We start from the raw sequence: 25831 nt of genomic DNA on the forward strand, positions 1-25831 counted from the left end.
GATTATGGGGGGAGATAAGGGGTGAAGAGGGAATGGAACAACCACAGAACAAAGGTGACAGTGTGAATACAAAGAAAAATTAAGAACTAAATATAAATGTAATCCCCAAGGCCAGGACAGCCTGACACATAGATAATGACTACAATAACGTGTATATGGAAGGGCTTTGCATCATCTTTTCTCAAGAATAAGACCTGTCAGATGTTGTACATATGCTGACCAAATACATCAGAGGTTCCCCCACGCTGAACCCCCTGTGTTCACACATGAAACTGGACAGGCACATTCATAGCATTTCCTGCACATAAACCTACCTAGAGACCAGCTGCATTTGTTGCTATCTGCTAATACCATGAATAGTATTACAAAAACAACAACAAAAAAGAGAACAGATTTTATATCAAGAAGCATCTTTCACCATAAACTTTGAAAAATCACTGTACCACATAGAAAGAACAATTAAAATATAAAGCCTAAATTAATAGGTAATGCACTGTGAAAATAGAGTGCATATAAAGTAAAAATTAAGCATAATGAATGCCTTTTATAGCAGAATTGGAGAATAAATCAGATTGGAAGGAAACATCATAAGGTCATCTAGCCCAGCCTCTTGTTCAAACCAAAAACAGTGCTAAACTGTCCAATGGACAAACTTATTAACAAAACTGAAGCCATCAGTTACAAGCTACATTCTTGTAGTATTTCAAACACTTTCTCATTTCATAAGCCATAAAACATTCTCAGACTATGGATGCTTGATCTCCTCTCAGTAAAAAGAGCAGAATTATTCACTCAGGCTGAGTTAGACTAACCTACAGACAACTAGACTCGCCATCAATCCTTCCTTCCACAGAAAGGTGGTCTTACCTGCTAACTGCTTTTGTAACATATCAAGCATCAAGCTCAAAGTCCTCTCGCAAACCAACGGGGAAGAGAAGCCCTTTTGAAATGGAAAAGGGTAAGGAGAAAAAAAAAAAAAAAAGCATCTTATGTGCCCTGTGCTGATGTTAGAGTTGTGAAAACCTTTTTCTCTCCCCATTGTGCCTAGCTCATTACTGTTAAGCATCACCCACAGAGCACTGTTGTACTAGATGGGACATTTGGGGATGAGAAGCTTATGCACCCCAGAGATGTCACTGATGTGGTGTCACAGGTGGAGAAGAAGAGGGCAATGGAAAAGGAAGCTCCAATTTAAACAGAGGGTAAAAATTGGAAAAAATACCTACAACTGCTTGGGAAAAGGGCTAGGCGGGGATGATTCACTGACTGAGCACTGTCCTCAACTAATGGACAGCTGATTTACTTTTAATCTCTTCCTTCCTTTTCCTCAGCTAATTGAGCTCTGAGTATGTGATACTAATAAATACAAGCTTTGTGTATCTCCCTCTCCAAACTAACAGTGAAACTTGCAGAGCCAAGCAGCCAACACGAGCTGCTTTCCATATTTGACACCGGGAACAGAAGTTCAGTCATGTCAAGGAAGAACCCAACTAACACTTCAGGTCATTGTCCCTTCTTAACTCTTCCCCTAACATCTGGTCCCTGCATCTGCCAGGGCAAAACGAGGAAGCTGGGGGTGGGGATAAATTCCTTGCAAGGCTCCACGGAGCCCTCCAAGGGACAGGACAAGGCTCCGAGTTACCCTGCATTGCTGAGATATTAGAGCTGCCCCAAGCTAAAAAACGAGGCTCTCGTTCCCAAGCTGTGGGTTATTTGGATCCAGTGTTTTGGGTTAACCCGTTGCAACAGAGAAGATCTAGCTGTAAGACCTAGACCACATCTAAACTTGTGTTTTGATCATCAACTTCTTCCTCACTCCAGGGTGAAAGTTTTTGGGTCATAACCAAAACTCCACAGATATCATAAGAGTAAATGGCCCCGAAAAATGATAAATACTTTCCCAGCAGCAGCTGTTTGGTACTAACAGAGTTTCTGTGTTAATTCTTCCTGAACTAAAGCCTTTTATTATATGCTTCTGCTAGCCTATGTCTATGTTCCTTCCTGCACGTACAGTACAAATAAATTTTCAGACCTTTCCAACAATACTTTTGGAAACCAGAAACAGCTTTAAAAAACAGAAAAAAAAAACTTGTCATTTCAAGGTAAGTTTGAAGTTTCCATGAATAGTTTTCATGTTTGCCTGAACGGCAGCTGTGTATGTAAATGGTTTGAAATAGCTACGAGCTCTAAACTAATTAAGATTTTCCCATTGCAACTACAGATTGTAGGTTTGTTCTGCATTCTTTCCTTCACAGAAAGGAAGAGGTCCAGCTCAATACTTAGCTTCTGGCCACAGACAGTATTTACTGTTTCAACGGCCTTCCCATTCCAAGGCAATGACATCAGCACTGCTGCTTTGCAAACTTTTAAGTCTAATTCTCAAGCAGAGCTCAATGCTCACAGATATGCCAGTCATAACATAACATGCTTTCTCCCAATTTATTCCAGATTTATTGGGGCTGGGAGCAGCTTTTATGCTAGGAAAGATTTTTTTTTATCAGTCACATACAGCACAACATACAATTTGTAACAAAAACATACACTTTGGTACACAGTACATCTCCTTCCTCAAGTGCCTATCGACGTCAAAGTTTCAGACAAAAAGAACACATGGAGACTTTTTCATCTCAGATGATTTTAGAAATATAAATCAAAAAATCTTAAGGGTGAACCTAAAACTCAGAACGCCTTGCTGCAACTGAGTCACAGAAAACAACACTAGAGGAAATGCCACAGAGTCACCAAGTCTGCATCCCTCCCCGAAAAAAAAAGATCACATTTGATCTTTTTCTAAACTGTTCCTTAAAAATTAATAAGCTCATGGCCTTGGCAATCTTGCAGCCTTCCTTGGCTGGGCAATCTGTCTCAGCACCTAACCACCCTCAGCATTTCTGCTCAAGTTTCCCTGCTGTTCTAAATGTAATGTCTCTTTCCTGTGCATCCACTCGGGTTTATCTGGCCGTCTACCACATCTCCCAGCTCTACTCTCCAGCCTGAACAAGTTGGTTTGAGAACACCTCCCTGCAAGGCAGCACTTTGCTCCATCCTGAGCCAACTGTTCCGCTCGTTTTGGTCAAGGCCATTGGCAGCTGAGTCCTCCTTTCCCCCGCCTGCTCCACCAAGCACTCTCGACCCTACCAGAGCCTGATAGGTTCTAATTTAATAAGAATCAATTCCATCAATTCCATTTCTTGGGTTCTTAATGAAACTATTGAATAAAATCAGGGCGAGGATAGATCCACGCCTAATCTCATCTGACACAGCTTTCCCCTTTGTCCTGTGCAGGCCTGAGCAGGGGGCAGCAGCAGGGAAACGTGCTGCCAAACAGGCACAACACTGAGCAGGAGCAAGGACCAGGGTTTGCCTGGACACACGGTGCTTCCTGCACCCCCTTCCGCCCCTTTTTTGCGACCTGAAAATCTCGGGAGCCCTTTATAATCCAAAGCTTTTGAAAGAAATAGTGTGGTTTTATCAACTCTTTTGAAGATAAAATATAATACCCCAAGGAAGATCACTAATTAAGCCTACAAATGCCCGCATGAGTTTTCAATTCCAACTACTAAATATTTCAAATTTCTGCTAAAGACACAAAAGCTAATAAAAACATTAGGAATAAAAGATGACTGCAGCTCCCACATTCAAGCTAAGGGAGCTGAAAGTTTCCCGCTTTGAGAAAAGATTCAACCATTGAAACGTTCTAATTCTTAAAAATAAGCAAACAAACGTTGTGCATGAGCACCTCCCATAAGTCTTCTGTTTCTAAGAACCTTCCCACTGAGTTACTCCCTAAATAATTGAAGTCATAAACCAAGAAATCCAGCATTAAAAATAGAAATATATATTTCCAATATCAATAATAATAAATCCTTAGCAAGAGAAGTATGCTTACAATCCTGATTCATAAGAATTAAGGTAAAGGATAATTGAAGTGTTTACCTCAGCACCCCTGTAATTAAGGCATGAATTTAATTATGTGTTATTCCACACAATACTGAGTATCTGTTAACTCAATAGTTCTACTGCTCTCCCTCTATCAGTGGGTAGAATAGCTGCAGTACAAATGCAGTTCATCTGGTTTGACCTTCTGTTTCCAGTCTGCATTCTGCATCTATCTGCAACACACGGCCAAAGATCAGATGTTCTCACATCAAGCAGACGTGGAAGCACCCAGATGTGCACAATGAAGTCACTTCTGCTACAGTTCGTTTTAAAAATAAATGCAAGTTCATTGGATTCTCCCTCTCTCCCAGTTTTGTTTTGAGGTACATTGAACAGAGCAAGGAGAGTAAGATCAGCTGGACCAACCATAAAAATGAAATACTGGATGCAAGGGACAAATGGAGTGCAAGGGACACACTGGTTTTGGTTTTCTCTACTTCTTTGTTGCTACTGCTGCGCACAGCAATAACAACTCCTACTTTACTGGCTAAAGATCTGAGCAAATTCCTGCTCTGAACATGCAGCCGGATCCATGAGAAGGCAAAAAAGGGCTTTCTCAGTAAAAATACAGTACCCCCATCTCCATCACACACATTTCATACCCTAAGAAAGTGCTTTGCACCTCTCAAAGAGGGTAACAGATGCCACTCACTGCATATGGCCACAGCTGGCTGTTTTGGCCGGAGCACCAAATTAAACAGAAGCAGAGAAAGTGCAAGTTAAAGCTGCTAGAACAAGACAAGTGCAAGACTTGTGCACTTGGACACACTAACTCTTTCTGGAGAGCTCTCTTCGGCACTTTGGACTCATTTTCTGGGTCGAAATAATCTTTACATTGCAGGAGCTCCCCTCTTGCTTGGGTTTGAGAGCACGGACATCTTTGCAGATACACACGGGCTGCCGCGTGCAGAGGCCACCAGCCTTCCTTTTTCTAAAGAAAGCTGTGAAAAAGGGCACAGCTGTCCTACCGAAGGAGCTAACAAAGAATAACCATTTAAAATGCGGTTTATTTTTGTTTTATTAGCATCATCTAAATGCTCCAGGCTCCAGTTTCAAAGGGTTCTTCCAGGCTGTGCCAGCACAGGCAATAGTGCCTGTTGGAGCATCCGCACACGCGACACAGGTGACGACACCGCGGGCCAAAGCCTCTCCATCCCGGCACATCCTCCTGCACGGGATGTCCCTTGGTGAGGGGGAACAAAGCAGCTTGTAAAAACCTGAGTTTCTCCCCTTTTTGGCCAAGGAGGGGACACAGAGCATTGCTCCATGGGTGACCTGCCCACCTGGCACCAGAGTAAACATGGGCTCAGTGGCAGGACATCACCTTTGGCAGAAGCGTTAGGCATCATCACCACAACGAGCAGCATTAGAGTGTGCTAAAAGTAAAATGGTGAGATTGAAGTAAATGGAGAGAGAAAATGACACCGAATCATTCTCTTCCAGTCAAGGAATGATTTTGGTCCTTGTCCTTTCCTGCACCTGGTCTGATTGAGTGCTGAGACCCACAACACTGGGGGGTTTATTTGGGTCTCTCCCTTTTAAACAAGCATTAATTATCTTCCTTCTGGTTTCTATTGATTTTCTGTCTCTTTTGTGTCGTTGCTGATCTGGTTAGATTTATGAGAGCTACAGGCTTTGGACACATCCTTGCAAAACATTCTTCTACCTCTTCTTTCAAATGGGCATATGGCTATTCAGAACTGCCACTGATGCTGTTCAGTTTGAACAGCAAGAAATAATATTTTTGCTCTGATAATGAACCTGAGATGTCATTTTACAATTTTCCTGAAGTTCCTGTCTCCCACTTGCAGGATAAAGAAAAACTCCTAATGCTTCATTTCAGCAAGCTTTGCTTGCACACACTAACCTTTTTCTAGATGCAGTGAGGCTCTTCAAACATCTTATGATTTCCTACGATAGCTGGAATGTGTGGCATGGCTTCATCCCTAATTCCTGCCCTTTGTGCACCGCTTCATGCCTTCCTTCTCTTGGTTCTCCTGATTTCCTGCCGCTCTAATCCGGGGCTGCCTGTCTGCCTCTCCCTCATCAGCATTCAGGAGTCGTGGTAGCTCTGGCAGGAGAGCCCCCGGCAGCTCTCCAAGTCTGCGGAACTGAGCGGTCATTCAAAAGCAGAAGCCGCTTCTGCAAAGATCACCAAGTCGCTGCTGTTATTGCTACAGGCTGCCACAAACGACACGGCCATAAAAACCCCCTGGTCTCTCCAGTGCAAGGAAGGATGAGGAGGAGGAGGGAGCCCAATGAACAGCCAAGATGCCCATCCTTTCCAAACACAAAAAAGCTTCCACAACAACTCACAGGGATGTTTCGCTGATGCCAGCTTGAAGTGACACTCACGAGTCCCCACTGCTACCAGCCTTGGTGGCATTCAAGCCTGAGGCCAAAGGGTGAAAAGCTTTTGCATTCTGCGACTGCTGCCCAGCACCGACCAGGAAACACTTTTTTTTCTCCTGAAATACTAACTCCAACGCAGGGAGACGAGGCCATCTGTATTGAACTTAACATGAAAGTCACTTTTGCCCCCCTGAATCTTCAAAAACACAAGCACATGATAAGCGGCCAAAGAAAGCCTTTGATAATCTGCCCGTTGTCCAAGATTTGAGCATTTTTCTGCTTAAAAACAAAAAACCTATCAAAATAACCTGCAAATCTGCATATTTGCACAGGAACACAAGCAGACAGCACAACCAAAGCGAGCGCCATAGGAGCTCCAAACTTGGTCTGCATTAAGCGGAGCTCCGCAGCCAAAATTAACAACCTGCATGGCAAAGACCCTTGCACAGCCCCTGAGTTTGCTGCAATGATGTGAGGGAGAACTTCTCCAATGCCAAGGCACGAGGCTGCCCAGCACAGGCTAAGAAACTTCAGGAAAATAACCTCAGGCTCCATTTTGCCCTCAGTCACAACCACTCGGCCCCACTCGAGTCAAGAGAATAAGGGACAAATGTCTCTAAGTTTTACTAGGGGAATGAAAAGTGCTTTGCAATGCTTGAATTTAGCAATAACTGCTACTGCACTCTCCAAACCAGACAGCGGGTGAGTTATGAGTCCTTCAAGGGAAAGCGGCCTTGCTCTACAGCAGGACAAAAGCACAGGACTCATCTTCATCACTTGAACACTTGTATCATGTCAAAATATTTCCATAGGCTATTCATAGTATCTGCTTTTAAAAAAAGCTATATTCCACTGGAAAGGCCTGTTTTTAATAAAAATTCACTCCAAATTAATTCTTGGAATATCGAGCCTGCTCATGGAGCCAGTATGGTTTCTTCCCAGCCAGCCTAGACGAACGGATACAGAGCTGCTGAACCCCATCTTTGCTTTAATCTGAAGTAACTTATTGTTACCCCTTTAGCAACTAACCCTTTTTCCAGATGAGAACTATGAGCTAATCTGATGGCAGTGAGCAGAGGGACATCACAGAAATTTGAGAAAAGAGCTTCTTTTTCATGACAGTGAGCGCAGCCCCCGCACCTCCATGATGGGGAAGAGGAAGAGCCGCCTCTTCAACCCAAACCAGACTCCTGCAAATTGAGAGCAGACCAGAGACAAAACCATCCTCCTCGTGACAGGAGACGAACAATTCACTCGCATAACCCCAAGCCGAATCATTTTGCAATCGAATCTCAACGACGAACTACCTGCAGCACAAGAGGCTGTATTCCGAGGAACCCGCGTGATGAGAATTACCATCCCAGGAACAGCAAGGAGGAGCAAACGGGTTTTGTGCAGATGTTGGTTGCTCCAGCTGCTCGCCAGCTGGGCCCTCTCGTCCGGAGGGGCCGGTGCTCCCGTAAACCTCGCGGCACATCCGCTGCCAGGGCTGCCTTTTAAAGCGGAGCCTCCAGCGAACGCAGAGCCCATCGCCAACCCCGCCGGGTGTCACCTTCCCGCAGGACAAGACTAGAAAAGCGGACGAGATGCTACCCGTGCCCCCCAGTTCTGTGCTACCAGAGCACGCCCACAATAACGCCCGAGTAACCCATGGGTCTCACCAACTAACCCGGAGGCAGAAAAACAGCCCATGCCATTTCCGCTACCTAATACACCACCTCAAGCACTCGCACCATCAGCTTCACCACGGAGAATCTGTCCAAATACTTAAAATGTCTCACTGAAATATCCACCTGGTTACAGCTCGCTGGGAAGGCTTCAGCAAAGCTACCGGAATTTCGACTCGATTTGGATTTCGTTGGTCTGAGTCGCATCTCAGATCAAAGTCACATGGAGCACAGTAAATGAAAGCAGCTGCTTTTAGGTCGGCTCCTCATGGAGAAAAAAAAAAAAAGGAGAAAAAAAGGCAAACCCAAGCTTCAGGACAAAATCTTATATAATCAGCCCAGGAGGAAATGGAAATGGCCACTTTATTTGAAAGAAAGCTCTACACATTTTGCTCATCGAAATACCCAAAACATCTCCCTGCCTAAAGGACTAGGCTGCATTTTTTACATGAAGCTTCCCTCCCTCTCCAAATAAAGGATAGTGAAGATCACAAAAACTTTTGAAATCAAATTCCATCCCTCCTCTGAAACCAAAAGTAAAAAGTGGGTTTTGTAGGACAGCCTAAAAGCTGCAGGCAAACAAACCCCATTAACTTCAGTGAGACACAAACTCTCAATGCATTGCCTGGTAAATGCAGACAAATATACAAATAGACACTGTTCAAAACATCTGGGAATACAAATCCCTGTTTTTTGCTCATTTAATTGTTTGACTTGAAGGTGTTTTATCTTTTATGCTCTGCAGAGAGAAAATGTTCTACATCTTTACTACAAATACACCCTTCCTTCTGGCTCAATGTCCCAGATACTTCCAGATAAGGAAAGCATCTCTTTCCATGTGATCGTCGGTGGTCCATATTATCTCCTATTAAACGGTCAGAAAACACTGTTTATCTTGTTCTGAAGCTCTGAGACCTTTGTGTAACTTTTCTCCCCAGCACAGGGATTTATTTAAGTAGGATGAAAGTGAACTTGATTGTCTTTCCTTTTGGTCAAGTATCTATAAATTACGTAAACTCCTAGGAAAAACACTCAGACTCGGATTTCAGTCTTTTGGATTTGACTGTCAGCTCCAGCAGAAGCTGGAAATTCCTGAGATAATATGAAGATCCTCTGGGAGAAGAGGCTGTGCCTTACGTCATTCAAACCCAACTTCCTGATAAATCACGGAGCAGATAGCTTATCCAGCTCTGTGCAGCCAGGGAGACGGCGGTGGAAACATGAGACAAGTGAGGGATGAAAGCAGATAAGAAAAATAGGAGCATCCACATGGCGTTGATCGGGACTGTGAAGAACAGCCTTGGGGAAAAACTCCAGACACAGCTGAAAGGATTTTTAAGTCAATGATAGGGTCAACTGAGAACCCTGAATCCCGAGTCCCCTTCTCTTTAACTAGATGTTCCCTAGACTATCCTAGATGGACTCAATCTGTCTGTAACAGAACAGCAAATGCTAAAATCAGGGAGCTTCATTTGGGGCTTGTTTTGTCTGACCTTCGCTGATGAGACTCAAGAATACAACCAGCCAGGGTCACTCACTCTGCCCTATTTCAGCCTCAGGCCTGCAGGAGCCCAGGGGACCCATCCCTCAAGAAGCTTCTCATCCTGCCAAATCAAGGTTTTCTGCACATCTACAGCTAGATACTTTGTTTATATTTTTCAACTGCAAAAAGTTTGGATAAATCCAAATTTGACATGTTTCTTCTCACCTTCTAAAAGAGCTGAGACTTGAGATAGGAGAGTATTGTGAAATCAGTGAGGAGCTGGCCATGCTCCTGTTCAGGTGATGAAGTGAACATCTATCAACAACTTCCAGTGCCTGCTTTAGGAAGCTGGGTCCTTAGTCTTCCTAGATAAGGGCCCCAAAATAGTGTGGATATCTCTCTCCTGCTCCTTTTCCCCAGTCTCCACATTGCAGGCGTCTGTGCTAATGCAGCACAGAACAGCTTTCTGCAGGAAACAGAGGGGTAGGATTGTAACACGGTTCAGACCTCTAATAAACTTTGTTTTTATTCCTGCAATACGAACGCTGTATTAAAAGACCTCCCTGCTCCCAATGTTCCACATGAAGACAAACTTTCATAGGCCTGTAAATCCCTGGAAATTATTTTGTGTGCGGTGGACCTCTGGGGAAAAAGTTGGTCATGGTGAGATGGACTACAAGGAACCACTCACAGGCTCAAATCAAAACACGGCTGTTCTCGAAGGTGGGCAAAGCCAGGGCTGCGGGAGGGAGGATGTTAGCGCAGAGCATGGACCAGCCTTTCAGTATCGCTGATATTTATCCATTTGATTTTCTCCAGAAGGGAAAGTCAGCTCCCAGACAGCCCAGGAAAGGGAGCCCCGTTCCTCTCCTGCCGTAAAGCACCTTTCTCACTGCTCCTGCATAAACATCTTAGCAATTCTGCTTGCTGAAGAAAAGCCATAAATTAAACCTGATCTGGACACATTCTTGCACTTGTGCACATTGACACGAGCTTGGGAATGCACTTTGCTTGAACTCTGCATAATGTCAATATGCTTCTAATATATTCATCAGTCTATATGAGCCCGCTTAAGTGGGCTCACTTAATTTCCATGATTATTACATAAAGTGTTCTTTGCTAAAGAATCTCTGTGGTCCAGCTAATGGAATCGACTTTGGTACACAAAAAAACATTCTCAGTCTGTTAAAAAGTATCTGAAAAGCATAACCATTTTGTCTCTTGCATAGATAAGCAATTGTACAGGCTATGATTTGAGAGAGAATAGGAGAGAGAAGGAATGTTTAACAAGTAGACATACATCCACATAAAAACCAACATGCACGGAGCAAAAACACGAACTCTGTGATGTGGTAAGAGCTAATGTAGAGGTACAAGAATATCACCCTGGAAATATCCTGGTATCACAAATTAACTAGTTTCTGAAGTCCAGGCTAGTGCCTATTTAAAGCATATTTTCTCCCATTTATTAAAACTTAAAGAAAGTATGCACACCACACATGTAATATGTATTTCTAGTTAGATATAAGACTATATAATTCCATCATGCAGTATTATTTGCCGAAACTGTAAAAAACAGCAGCAAGAACAGTAACACAACTTTTTTTTTTTCCTATGTAACGCTAATCAATACTCACAAGATTCAGCATGTGTTTCTGTTTTGAGTAAATACATTTCATATTTCATTACAGGGTAATACTGGAAGTCACATTTACTGACAAGTGTATTTTAGCGTGCAGAGTGCTTTTTCCCTCCGTCCTGCTAATAGGAATCACTGTGTCAGTTTTGACAGTTTGTCATCTTCGCAAACACATCAAGGGAAACAAGGGAAGCTGGCACTCACGCCGGGGGTATTTTATACGCTGGCAGAAGCACCATTTACGACAAGCTTTGTTCGCTCCAGCTCAAGGACATCGCCTGCACGTGGGTGTGCAGGCAGCTGTGGGTGCAGCACCTCGCTGGGAAACCGCCTGCAGCGACGCTTCATTCCCGCTTCCCCTTTCCAGAATCCAGCCCGTCCAGGGACAAGGATATACGTAACAGCTCCGCTTCCTGATTTCTACTTTTATTCATTCTGAGTGTTTGGTTTGGGCTATATTAGGTTCTTAGAGCTTCAGTGGTGGGGAGGGCTGGAGATTTTATCTGAGAGGGAAGAACATGTTTTATTAAGAACCAGGCAAAGGCATTTCAGGCATCCTCAGAGCAGCTCACGTTCCCACACTCCCCACAGTCACACACCAAACTTCTCAAACTACTGCATCACTCCATGACCAACAAGTGAACCACTGAGCACATGAGAAGGAAGTGACTCAGACCGAAACGCATAAAGGACACATGAATGGGACAGGATTTCCCCTTACAGCTCTAAGTGGCAAGGCTTCTTTATAAATAATAAAGGAAAAAAAAAAAAGGGGGGGGGGGAAACCTGACCCTCCTCTTCATTCAATTTTTGAAGCAGCTCTGCCAAAAAGCTGCATATGGATCTTAAAGCTGGATTTCCTATTGCATACACCTATCCCCACAGCACACGGCCTGCCTGTACCAGACACCACTCCCTACCTACCACAAGCACTCAGTAGCCATAAACTTTTTAGACCTTTATAAACCATCAGTATTTCTTCCTTATTTACCTTAAAACAGCATATTTCCAGCATCTAACATAAAACAGAGATCTTTGTTTACAAGTGCATCTCCCTCCAAAAAGCCTCAGTGCTTTTACTGCAGAAGGCCAGAGGCAATGGACTTGTATTCCCAAACCAAAACTGTCATTTCTGTGCTAAAAATCCACTATGATGCTACGCTACAGGGCCAGCCTGAGGTAGGGGTGTTTATAATAGAAGCACTACCATGTCTTTAATGTACCATCATATCAGTACCATCGTGCCCAGCTGTCTGCTTAGGGCAGAGTCTATGCAGAGCACAGAGAAGGATGAAGGAGAGTCTGGTGGATCTGCTGTTGATGAGGCAGGCAACTCGAAAAGCACTATTTACCTACTATAATTTAGTACTACTGGAGATGCCATCAGGCTTTTCTGCCTCCCAGTCCTGAATCAGCAGCTTGGAAAAGCCCCAACTCTGTTGTCATTAGAAGGAGACACAAGGCAGAACTTCCCCACAGCACTTGTAGCTTCATGGGTCTAGGACCTTTACAACACAAGGTTGCAAGGTGAGCTTGAACATCCCACATCCCCTCATCGGTGTCAGGCAGTTTAACACGTAACAAACCATAAACTGCCATCGCTGGAAGCCGGACCTGCGCATTCCTGCACCAGTTGCACATAAGAATCGGTCAGGAACAACAGGATATGCTACAAAATACACCACAAAATACACCGCAGGGTGGCAAATTCACGGAAACAAACCCATCTCATCCAGTTCCTCCTCAACCTTGTCACTTTATTCTTAAGTTTACACTCCTGTTTGCCGCTTAAATCTTTTCTTTTTGTGGATATCTTGTTTTCTAAATCAAATCACTCATTCTTTACATACTATATACCCTCAACATCTTTTTCAGGACACTCTGCAGTTTTGGAAGCAGTACTACATCGTCACCACATTTTTGGTCATTAGCAGACTTAAATCTATACACCTACACAGAAAGTTGAAGGCTTAAATGGCTTTACTACTTGCTACTTCTGAGTGTCTTAACTATCCTAAGCAGTCAACCATCTTGGCAATATGAACCAAAATTACCAGATGTTACCAGCTTGCTTTTCCCTTTGATTACAGGTACTTCTACAGCCCTCTTAATCAGGTATCAATAAATATTCTAATTATTCAAGTAGAAACAGATAGTGTAATTATAAAATAGCAGCTGTGATTGTAAGCTTATAAATAGCAAGGTTTATTATTTTAGGGCTCTGTTCACCATAAGTCATTACAAAGCCCCTGGGAGAACATTTCTGCAGAAATCTGTGCTTTAGTATCCAAGTATACGTGTATGAATATTCCTAAGAAACAGGCTTTGATGGGAAAAAGCCTGCACTTCAGTACACAGTATGGTTTTTAATACTCCCTTTCCTCCTTTCTGCACTATAAGCATCCATTGGACATGGACTTAACCCCAGAATAGTGAGAGGACGTGACCAGTTATCACTGAACATAGATATAGCACCTAATTTTAAAACATCAGTGAGTTTGATATATCAGGATGGTGTGATATTTGCTACTTGTTTATATGGTCTCCTGCTATGGGATTTTGCACAGTTTGGTGGAGGACTCCACCTATTCCCACGTCCAGGCTCTCTCCCCAGCTCACGCAGCAGATGTCCCATGGCCCTGATGTCCCTCCTTCTCTTGACATCTTGAGGGTGTTAAAGCTCTTCAGCTGGAGGAGGGCACTTTGCTCCAAGAAAAAATTGAGTCAAACACAAGGGTTGCAGAAAGCCCTTTACGTAGATACTCTTGGAAACAGCTTGTTTTAAAGCTGGGCATCAAAGCAGATCTAGCAACGCCTCAGACTATGTTGCAGTTTAAACGCATAAAGACTATACTTTTTCCCCAGATCTTTTGTACAGATGCTTCATCCTCATTAATGCTACAACAGACTAAAGACACAAAAGAACGTCCATCCGTGAGCACCGATTTTAGAGGTGCCATGAACTGGTTAGACATGAAATAATTAGGAAGTTTAAGGCATCAGAGGAAAGGCAACTTGTAGCTAGTCAAGACTTCACCTACAGCTCCTTGGGCTGACCTTACACACAGGATGGAAAATCAGAGCGAGAGCCGGGGACACCTCCCAAGATATAAGCATAATCTTTCTAAAAAATGAACAATATTGGGGTTTACTACAATGAAATGATTCCCGGGACTGCCTATATACAGCCTGGGACCATGAATGTCCTAAATAATATCCAGGCTCAGGTAACACTTTCCAGTCTCCGTGTTAGAGCTAGTTGGTCCTTGCTCCACTACTGAAATTCTTGGTTAGGGCTCTAAGACAAACTCTGAACTTTGTCCCTCATGTGAAAATGTTCAATTTAACCTTCTTGGATTAAAATAGTCTTAAACACAGCTCTCCACTAATCCTAAGGAATCTGAAGAATGGTTGGGAATCCTCATTCCTTGGTACATTACGGGCAATTTTCCTTCTTTCAGCTAGTGAGGAAGTTGCTCCTCCTGAGTATTTCTTGCAGTTATTTCTCATGAGTAAAAATATACAGCCAAATAAGCATACACTGTATTTGGATAATGGAAAAACTATGTCGTCTGCACAAATCCACATAAGAGATTTCAAACTGTGCTCTACTGCATTCTAAATATTTTAGATTGATCTTGTTATCAGCTTGCTTTCTGCATAAAGCTTTCTTCAGCCAACTGAGGTTTTAGCAATCAGAAAGGAGACAAGAAGAAAACCGAGTGGATGTGAGGTAGAGTTGATTAAAGCAAGCTACTGACCTAAATTTAGGCAGAAGAGGCTATACATGGAACGATTGGGGTAAACAAGAGATTTGATGATATGAATGACCAAAGACTCAAATTTTTTATGATAAGACTCCGGAAATGTGGAAGAATATTATTTCTATCATACCTACACTTGGTTAACCACAAATCCCAACTGCTAAGATTAAGTATTTTTTCTTCAATTTCTTCTGACAACCAATTTGATTCGTATTGAACTTTTACATAAGGAAATCTGTTTTTTCAACAACCTTTCTAAATGTTCTACCAAGTTAAATACATTCACACAGGCGATACAACACAGCACTACCTACTCGTCAGGTTCTGGTTACAGCTTCAATTTACAATAGGATTTTTGTGAAGCATCAAGATGCCTGTGTGAAAAGAAAAATAAAACCAAGAACTTGCCCATAAAATGCAATTATTTTCCAAAAAGTTAGGAAGAAAATGATGCTGCAGCTTCCAGGGAGTAATCATGAAAGATAGGGAGGTAACAGGCTCCTCTTACAAAACAAATACAGTGTAGCAAGCTCAACATTTATATTTAAGTTCACACTGTATTAACACTGTCTTTGCGTGTGGGTGGTAGTGTTTTTTGGCATAGTTACTAGATCCATACACAGGCCGTTGCGAGCCGGAAAGGTGCAATAAAAAGGAATTAAAAATAAATAAAACTGTCTTTACCATGTGGGTCTTGTTCACTTGACTTTGGGCTGCTTCTTGCTCTGCGTTCTGGTTTCTTTACTGCTGGTGCCCCCCCGCCGCCGCCTCCTCCTCCTCCACTGCTTGCTCCGTTGTGACTCTTTGCATAACCGTTATATACAGTCGTGCAGCTGCCTATATGGCTTTTGTAGATGGATGAAGGAGGGCTATTCAGCCGGTTTTGGCGATCAATCTGCCGGTCTTTGAGCTTTTTGTGCTGTGGCTTGCCGTACTGGTCTTCCCGGGTGATGTAGCTGGACATTCCATATAGTGGTATGATTTCTGAAATGGAAGAATTCACCCACATTAATGCAGAACAACAACTAAAGCACCAAAATTTCACAGAAAACCCAGTTCCAGACCATCTTGAAATGAAATGATGCCAGATTGTTCTAGAGATACATTTCTATGACACGTCTATTCCTTTTCCTTTTCTTAAGAAAACTTTGTTCATTATTTTTTGTCTTGAGCATCTTGTGTACCCTTTTTATATCGCAGAGCTTTTTGGTTGACTGTCTACAAACCAGCTAAACTCAGCAATAAAGCCTACAGTTTTCTCCCCTCCTTCTCAGGCTGTGTGTTCCACAGACCCAGATTTCAAGGAAAAATGCCAGGAAGGTTTTCCTAAACTCAAAGCAATCCAGCATCTTCTTGCCCAGCACCTGATGGGTGCAGTAAGCTGCAATCCACTGCTTTCAAGCTGCCATCACTGGCTACATCCAACCTAACTTTCCAGCATAAACAGACTTTGCAGTGCCACAACGGTGCCTACCCAGGGAGAGAAGCAATAGCTCTGCATCAAGTGGAAGCTTTAGGCTTTACAACAGGAGCTAAAAAGAAACACTGTTTAAGAAAGCTTCCAAAATGTCTTAAGAACACTGTTTCTTAGGGTTGCATGCATTTCAGATAAACTTCATTAAATGTAATGCCTTCCTCCTCCAAGAATGACTGTCTCCAAATTAAGGCAGGTCAGCTTGGAGGAATATGAGAAGTCTCCACTTTTCTCTACAACTTGATTGCCCTTTTTTTTTTTTTTTTTTTTTTTCCCCTTCGTTTGCCTTAAGTTTGAAGTCTGGACAAATTCACACTCAAACCACACAATAAAAAACCCTACCAGTTTTGCCTTTGTTAGCAAAACACCAACTGCTATCCAATATATTCCTTATACTTTTTCTACGTCCATTGGGAAGCGATCTTACAAACCTCCAAAGCAAACAAGCATCCTAGCCAGCTCTCAGAAGCCTTATTTTTAAGTTGACACTGCCTTATCGTATTATAAATTTCCAAATTGTTTCAACTTGCCAGATTTTCTTTCCTTTTCTCCTTCAATGGTGTCTAGTCTTTTATCTTTCCTTATCTAGGTACATGATTATACTCAGGCTCTCGCATCAACTAACAGCCTAAGGACAGCATGCCACAAATGCGTGCAATTTTTGTAACTTTGGACGTGAAAGGACACGTCTGAGATGGAAGGATTTGCGATCAGTGCTTGTTAGGAAAGAAAAGACTCAGACTAATTGTTCTATTTAAAGTATTAGCCCTTGTGCAACAAATCTGGAATGGTGACATGACATTCATCAGTGCAACATTCACTATTTAATTCTTTTCCTATTACAAGTATAGGTCATTCCAATATATCAACCAAAGAATTTTTCTCTCTCAAGTTGAATCACTTACTTGTTGCCTCCAGGCTATAGAAATACTCAACATCTACTTAACTAGCAGCAGAAAGTCTTCATGTTTACGTAGCACACTGCAATATTTGCACATAAGGCTTTGTTAAGTAACCTCACAAACGGTAGTGGTCCCTTTTCAAGAGGGAAATTTCTGCTCTATTTATCTGATTGGCTATCCTGTCCTCTCATATTTACATATAGGACAGCATAACACTTCAATCAAATATTTCAAAATGTATTTTTACATAAATTAGCATTGTTGGCAGTTTCCCAATAATTTGTGAAGTTTCAGTAAGATTACAGTCTCCTCCTAAACAACTTTCATCCTGTCAGCATTTTCGTCATGAAAAATTGAAACCCATCTTCTTCGTGTTCAAGTAGCTTCAATATTAATTGGCAATTTTGGTCTTTTTTTTTGGATGTAGTACAGGTTAGCAAAAAAAATACCACTAAAACAGACTGCATAGATTCTGCTCCACTTTCTTTCCACTCCTGCCTCTCACCAACCTACTCAAGTTAAATGTAAGTGGCAATGGTCCATTCTTCATTAGAACACGAAGTCTGCTGGCCAACAGAAAACTGAAAGGGGAGCATAAATAGATACCTTTCTTTCTTTTTCTGCCTCTTCTCTCTCCACTCTAGGAAAAAAAAACCCCAAACCTCACATCTGGTGATTTAGCCTAAATTCTTTAGAAAGGATATTAATTCTGGGAAGCTTCACAATTTGGCAGTAAGACACATGAATCCTGAACTGATTTCCATGTTAAACACCTCCAACAATTTTGCTGATTATTTCTTTGGTTAACGCCCTCTCTCAGAATACACCAAGACTTATCTCAAGGGCAAAGCAGACACAGCAATGCACAGTTGGACAGAAATACACTGCCTTCACTCCCTTTTTCTGCAATTATTTACTTATGGTCTGATTAGTGTTGCCATGCTACCCTTGGGTATCAGACAGTCATTTTCAATGATTTCCTGCACAATTTAACCAGGATAAAACACTGAAAATGCCTGTTATTTCTTAGAAAACCACCAGAGCTATAAACAGCTAGGGGGCAAAAAGCACATTTTTGCCAACAGGAAGCTGGTATTCAGCATCTCCCACTGGAAATGGGGTGAGACCTGTTGGTACCATCCAGCCCTCCTTCCAAGCCCCTATTCACCCCCATTCCCAAGACAGGATTGACAAATTTTGTTTTCTGTACAACGCTGCACCATGGTGCAGCGAGAACGATGAGCATGACTTACACCTCTGGTTTGGAACACAGGAGGAGAAAAGTTTTCCCTTTACATTTGAAAATCCAAATTGTTTTTGCATCCACAATCTAGAGCTACAGCATGCAATGTCTTGATTTCTTGCATGCTGGATGGTGGCACCCCACGACACTTGACACTCCATTCAAGTGAGAAAAGCCCTTTTACCAATTCTCCAATTCATCTGCTGTCCTTGGTTTCACGAGCCCATAACCCTGCACCAACATGTGTGTTTCTGCAGCACTTGCTTTCAGCTCACCTTGTTCTCCGTATATTGTAGGGGGAAGATGGTGCTGTGGGAAGAACTGTGGTGGCATGTCCCCAGGCCCAGTGACGGGAGGATAAAAAGCCGTATGAGAGTTGTGAATAAAATGGGGATGATGCGCCAGGTACGGAGGTAAGTGGTGGGTCGGAGAGATGGCCGAAGGGTAACTGGGAGGGTAACACTCCGGAGACTGCGGAGTAACCACCACCCTCCGGACGCCCGTGTTGTCTTCTATCACCTACAAGGCAAGAAAAGGAGCGTGTTATGCAGCATTGAACACATTTTTAAAGCAGCACCGTTTACAAGTTTGTTCTTCCATTAGAAAATGGGCGGTCCTAAGTTTTACTCATAAATACATTTCTAAAATGAGTATCAGCATAAGGGTAAACACGGGGTAATGTGTTTTTTCTCAAAGACTCAGATAGCCACCCTAATCACTGAAATACTAACTGTTGCTAGAGATAACTATGCAGTGAAGGAGCAAAATAAATATCCTGTATTTAAGAGAGAAAACAAGAAAGGAGCAGAAAGCACCAAAATAAGAGTATTCATTAGGACCAATCTCACCTTGCCCACATAAAATTTATACCAATTTTGACAGTGCTATTTGAGTGAGTACGGACTTAGTAACCCTTAGAAATTACCTGACACTGCTACTGTGGAAGAGCTTGCATGTGTGAGTGCAAGGAGACGTTTTCTGCAGGAATCTGTTGTGTTGACCTGCTTTTTCAAAGTAATTGCTCTGTTCACCAAAGGTGCCCATTAAAAACAAACTACAGGGCAGAAGTATTTTTCTACTACATCCTGGTCTATGTGTCCATGCAAATCAATTCTGAAATGTGCATAACTTGGCCCCAAGTACCACAGTCAGAGCATGTAAAAACAGATGTAGAAGATGGAAATGTGCTTAGGTTGAAAAAAAAAAAAAATCAGCCTATAATTTTTCCAGAGTTATATTTCTGGAGAACAGTCAATCTGCCAAAATTCGGTCCAGTCTTAAGAGCCAAACTTTTCTCTGAACTTATGCAAAAAACTTCTGCCATTTTGGAGAATTAAAAATACAACCACATAAGAACAACTAATATTCCTTTAGTTTTGTATGTACAAGTGCATAAGGCATATAGAAAGCACAATTTAGTTTCCTATAATAAACAGGCTGTTAGAGACTTGTATTTCTCAGCTGACTGAGGACGCTGGAGGAGAACAACAAGCGCAATGAATGTGTTTTGTGAGATAAGCGTATGTGCAAAGGCACAGCACAAACGAAAAGAAAAACAAGCTTATTTATCGACTAAGCAGCAGCACATGTTTTACCTTCAAGGTATTCCCGTTGAGCTTTTAGGAGGTTTTGCTGCTTGGCATTCAGAACATCCTCACCTCAGAGCTAAGGTTTTTGGAAGATGAGGTCTAACGGAACGCAAGCATCTGCTATGAGATCCCCCTGCTTGACCCCATGAGTGCTGGAGAGACCCATCTCCCATAGTAGCATCAGCAGAAGAGATCTTGCTCCCACACTCCAGCTACTCTACTAACATCACAGTATCTGAGCCTAAACCATAAAGAAAAATGTGCCTATGCTAATGCATAGGGAACTAAAGCAGTCCTGGCATGGGCAGCGAGCTGCTCCTGCTCCCTGTGCTGCAGTGTGAGCAGCTTGGTCCAAGGAGCAAAGCCAAAGAGCCTCCAGCAAACACGGGTCCGTGCCCCAGGCACCATCGGAGCAAGGTATCAGAGGGTAACGTTTAACCAGTATTAGCTGACCTGTTTCCCACCCATTGATGCCCCAGGCTTATCTAAAACTAATCTCTTAGCTATGGTGTGAGACCACACACGTAAAATCTCTGTGAATGAGCTGACTCGCTACAGAAGATCATTTTCTAGAAAAAGTAATTCAGTCACATGACAAATTGATATTTTATGCTTAAAAAAAAGTTTCTTGTGTTATCCTGATTAACCAGAATCAAAATCATTTACTTCAGTGTTTTTGTTCCTAATCTTTCACCTTACACCCTAAATTGGCAGTTTGCTATCTGCTAGCTTTAAATTTCAAAGACTTTGCATAGTCCTGAAAAGGCAGCTGAGCCTCAGACTAGAATGTTGCATCATTTCAATCATTTTCAAGCCTCCAATCTCTGTTACTGAGGTTTACTCAGCTTTCACAACTGCTCTTATTCTTGCATCAGCTTCAAAGCATATACTCAGAAATCTGGAGAAGAGGAAAATCTTTTCCAATTAGCACACACCTAAAAAGCAGAAGTTCTCATGTAAGACTGCGTAGAGAAATGCTGGACTTAGTCCCTTAGACTTGGATCACACCTTCACCTAACTGAGATACCAAGTTCCTAAATTTTGATGCGAAAAATTTTTGTTGCAACTTTACCTGAGTGAAACCTGAAAGAGAATTTTGGTGTTTCTCCCCAGTCAGTACAGGCTGTTATTGGTACACTTAGACCATACGACAGATGCATTTTATGCCTTAGATGTGTCACCAGCAGAATCAGACAGAAAGACTACACTCTGTAGCAGCAGATAACGTAAACTAAGAGCTAAGTTATTAGGATCTGTCTTCACGAGAGCACTAGCTTTACAGTATCAGCACTGGAGAGAGAAAAGCCATGGATCAGAGGTGAGAGCCTTCAAAGAACCTCTGTCAAAAAGCTCAGCCTACCTTCTCTCACCTCCTTCCAGGGCACAAATGCTTGCAACATACTTGTTACTGCACATCCACATGTTCCACATCAATTCGGAAACACAAACAATTATTTTATTTCCTTGCCTACAGGACACTTCCTCTCCAAATGAGGATTTATACAGAGAGAGGTACATTTCTGAAGCCACACATACAGTCTATAAACAAGAGATTCTGTCTCCAACAGCACATAAAATTGGTAATCAATTATGCGGTAATATATGTGATAAGTCTTATGGAACTATAAAAATAGGAATGGCTGAAGTGCAGGTGTCTCCGATTTGTAAAATTCACCGGGGGTATATTTTAGCATTTTTAGTGCCATTCTGGGAGGGGACATCCTGTATCAATTTGACAGAATGAACTGGCTTTTATCCATTACTATAAAAAAACATAAATCAGCAGAGAGGTTAAACTTTGCTGTTTAAAGAAATCTGCAATTCTTTGTGTCTGCTTAGAACTGTTGTGAAGACAGCAAGATCTTTAGGCAATGCGCTGCTTCCTGAACTGCCTAATTCAGTGCCCACAAGCAATGAAGCCCTAATCCCTGTTGTGGTTTCTAGAAGTAACTGGAATATTAAAAGCAATTACTAATTTTAACAGCTTATATTCATAGAAAAATATTCCTGGTCATTTGGCTCTCAGAAGCAAACTTTCAGTATTTTGTACTTTTCAAACTTTACTAATTAAATCTTCTTTGGTGTTATATTTTAGTGCTTGACGATGTTAATTGGCACACTGCCTCTGTAATAATATTATTATAGCAGCTTCATATATTTTTTTTTTCATATTTTATGAAGCTTAATTACTAAGTGCAATAGATGATCTTTCAGAAGATTTTGGATGAAAATAACTCATACACAAAATTACCTCCCACGCTGGTTGCCACATTTTCAGAATAGCATTTTTGGTTACCCATTAAAGATATCATTGTAGAAATGTCAAGTCAATATAACTGAGAATTCACATCACTTCATGTTCTCTTTTCTTTTTCCATCAAAATACAACCCTACATTTCAGGAAAAATAAAAACATGAATTTTGTACACATATGCTGTTTCTATATTTTTAAAGTTCTACTTAAGGAAATACAATTATTCTTACCTGTAACATACAGGTTTACAGAATAAGTATAATATTTTAAAGTGGAATTAATTTTCAGTCTCTTTCAAAAAATATTCTTATTTTAATTAGATCTTGTGTGCTGGATTCTGCAAGGACACCTGGAGCTTGCCCATTGGGCGGGTTCTTATACCAAAACTTTGGGGATTTCATAAACTAATTCAAAACTTCATTCATAAATCAATCGTACCAGAAAACAGTATGAAAATGAGCTCATCCTCAATGAGCTCTTGATGTCAACATTTTACTTATTCATTTAATATATTAAGGATGCCAATGCAAAGTCTGGCTAGTCCTAACAAGTTTAGCATCACTATCTTTGCCATCCATTATTTAAAAACACTAGAGTTTGAGTCTGTGCTTTAAACTTGGCATGTAGACAGGACAAATAACTATAATGTTGGCAAGAATGCAGTGAGATTTTACATCTAGAGTGATATAGGTCATTAGAGCTAATGCTTGCTCCACACGAGCAACTGATCTAGAAAATCTGGCCTGTATTGAGGGCGTTACAGAGGATCACCCTGCTGAAGGATGACTCCATCGCTCACAGTCCATAAAACAGAGAAGAAGCTCTGAGAGCAGCAAATCATGCAAAATCTGTGGCTGAAAGCTTAAGACTAGGCAAAATGAGTTTGGAGGAAAGGCCTTAAAATATCTGTGGCAGAGAGTGAACGCTGACAACTCTGTAAATAAAACCAAAAGGAGGGTTTCGTGCCAGATTTTGCTCTCACTAATGTCCAACTACATATGAGTAATTCTTCAAACTCTGGTGGAACATCTCCAGATTTATCTGAGTGGAGTCTTCAGGCAATGGATATAAGACAAGTTAATATTTCTATTTTTCAACTCTTTGTCATTAGGACACCTCAAATCCGCCTCCCTTCCTCCTCCAAAATACAGTGTGAAACTCAGAGTGCTTCATGAAGATGTCCCCACATTTCACAGTTTAGCATCCAAATGATGGATCTTTATCCTCAGGAAGCTCCTCAGAGCAGAGGCAGCCTCACATCATCCCCTCTAATGTGCCCAGCACACATAGCACCAACAAAACAGCTTCTTGTGGTTCTTGAAGCCTGGAAATAAGAAGAATCCAGCCAGGTTTCTGCCAAGTGCCACTGGAGCTGGTCGCAGGGGGCACAAAGTGACCTCCCAATTCCCATCTGATGATCATTTCTCCTGGACCAAGGAGGGAATGGAACATTCCTTGAAGCTGCGGCTAATGGAAAAAAGATTTCATGGCTTTTCTTAACGGGCTCCATTCCTCCTCCACAGAGGTATCAGCTCTCTGCCTGACTCCTAGATGGTCACTTTGGGGCAAACCAAGTGAAAAATCAAATGTGTTTTTATTCACTTCTCAGAGTGAATTAATTTGCCTTACAGCCTCGCTCCTCTAAGCTTGCCTTCTCAGGGTTTTTTCATGAAATAATTTATTAATTGCAATACAGCAGAGCAAAAGAAAAAGCAAGGAAAGCAGAGACATTTATTACAATAGAGCTAATTTGATTACAACATGCTTGCAAGGATTATTTCATATCACATCATTTGAAAGGCAAAAATGCTCACTCCCCACATGGCAGAACAAACATCCTGCTGCTGAAAAACACCAAAGAGTTTTTCCCTAAAACTTTACAACACATTTGCAGCCGCTTGGAAATTTTTCAGAGGAGGATTTCTTTCTTCTTTCCTCCCCCCCTTTTTTTGGTGGAATTATGGTGCCCTACAAAAATTCTTGCAAAGCAGACAGGAGGAACGGGGTTCAGATAGAGGCACAACTGGAAGACTTTCATTGTGCAGTTTTGGAAAGCACTTCATTATAGAAAAGCATTTATCTTAGTACAGGGGCTGGTTGGTATAAGCAGCTTAATAACAAAAAGGTGTCAAAGCTACTTCAAAGGAAAAGTTAATCTTTTAAAAACAAAAGCAAATGGAGTTTTCATTATTAAAATATATTAAAAAATCACCGCACAAAAGTCAGCCCATTGCAGCAGCCCTACGTGGGCATTCTCAGTGGTGTCCAGGGACAGGGCAAGAGACAACAGCTACAAACTGAAGTACAGGAAGGTCCATCTGAATTTGAAGAAAAACTTCTTGACTGAAGAGGACAGAGCACTGGCACAGGCTGCCCAGAGAGGCTGTGCAGTCTCCTCCTCTGGTGACACTCAAAACCCACCTGGATGTGATCCTGTGCAACGTGCTCCAGGTGACCCTGCTTGTGCAGGGCCTTGGACTAGAGGACCTCCAAAGGTCCATTCCAGCCTTGATCCTGCTGTGATGTTGTGAATCTGCTTGCTTTTCTAAGGGCACCTTTTGCTCAAAAACCAAGGGAAAGCATGAGCTGTGAAGTTGTAAACACGCGGTCATTGCTGCACCAAACCAAGAGAGAGGCTGGTCCGAAAAAAAAAACGGGCTTCTCATCGGGACTAATGCCTCGGTTTCTCATATTAACTGAAATTGAAGGGCATCGATCCACTTTGGGATGTCTAGGGTATTATCTTCATCAAGAAGACAATTAGGTCATACTGCAAATACCAGCATAAACAGCTCTCAGCAAAGCACTGATTTCTGATGATTGCCTCCAACATCTCCCTTTCACATCCACCAGAGCTCAAATCTTAAACCAATAACGGTGAGGCAAATAAAATATGATCCTTCCACCTACGGGGTACTGAGCAACAAAAAGTTTCATTCTCACAGATTCCCTGGGAGCACCCAGGAGCACCCAAGATACAAGACCATTCCCCGTATTCTATCAGAAGAAGGTGCACTCTGGGAACTGCCCAGAGGCTTTCCCAAGATCCAAAGCTCTTCTCAAACTATGGGATACTTTGGAGATTCCTCTGCATGATATGGACCATCCTTTTAAAAATCGGTGGGCCTGTAAGGAGTTTTAAAAAGCATTTTAAATGCTCTCTCAATGCGTACCTCAAACGCCCACCTCAGGAGACCTAAGGCGTTGGAACCAACCACCTTGCTGGTCTCTGTACTCCCTCCCAGGCCAGGAGACCAACCCGCAGACAAGTCTTCCAGGCAGGTCCTTCCTTCAGGAGACAGAAGCCCATGTCCTCTGTATTTGAGGCACGCACTGTACTCAGAAGCTAAAGTACCACTGAGTGAATCAAGTATCTTGTAGAACTCAAGCATCATCAACTTCTCAAAATTACACAAATTCATCTGCTTGGAATCCCTTTCCCTTCCCAGCAAACAATACATTCTGCACTTCATATTAACAAGAATATAGGTATCAGAAATTCTTACGTTATCCATTAATGATACT

The 25831-nt window shown here is 42.1% G+C and overlaps 1 protein-coding gene across 2 annotated transcripts in view; it reads right to left on the minus strand.

Annotated features, from left to right (window-relative positions):
• The window catches only part of FNDC3B (fibronectin type III domain containing 3B), a 141566-nt gene that overhangs the window by 64729 nt on the left and 51006 nt on the right, over positions 1-25831 (minus strand). For both annotated transcript variants that reach the window (XM_088523916.1, XM_088523915.1), the window contains exons 4-5: positions 18739-18982; positions 15529-15828 (exon numbers count right to left, since the gene is read on the minus strand). In XM_088523916.1, the coding sequence (XP_088380042.1) occupies positions 15529-15828; positions 18739-18982 (544 nt within the window). The remainder of the gene's footprint in view (positions 1-15528; positions 15829-18738; positions 18983-25831) is intronic.

Source organism: Tinamus guttatus, unplaced genomic scaffold (genome assembly GCF_059628265.1).
Source record: "Tinamus guttatus ecotype Peru unplaced genomic scaffold, ASM5962826v1 Tinamus_guttatus_pri_ptg000198l, whole genome shotgun sequence".
Classification (NCBI taxonomy): domain Eukaryota; kingdom Metazoa; phylum Chordata; class Aves; order Tinamiformes; family Tinamidae; genus Tinamus; species Tinamus guttatus.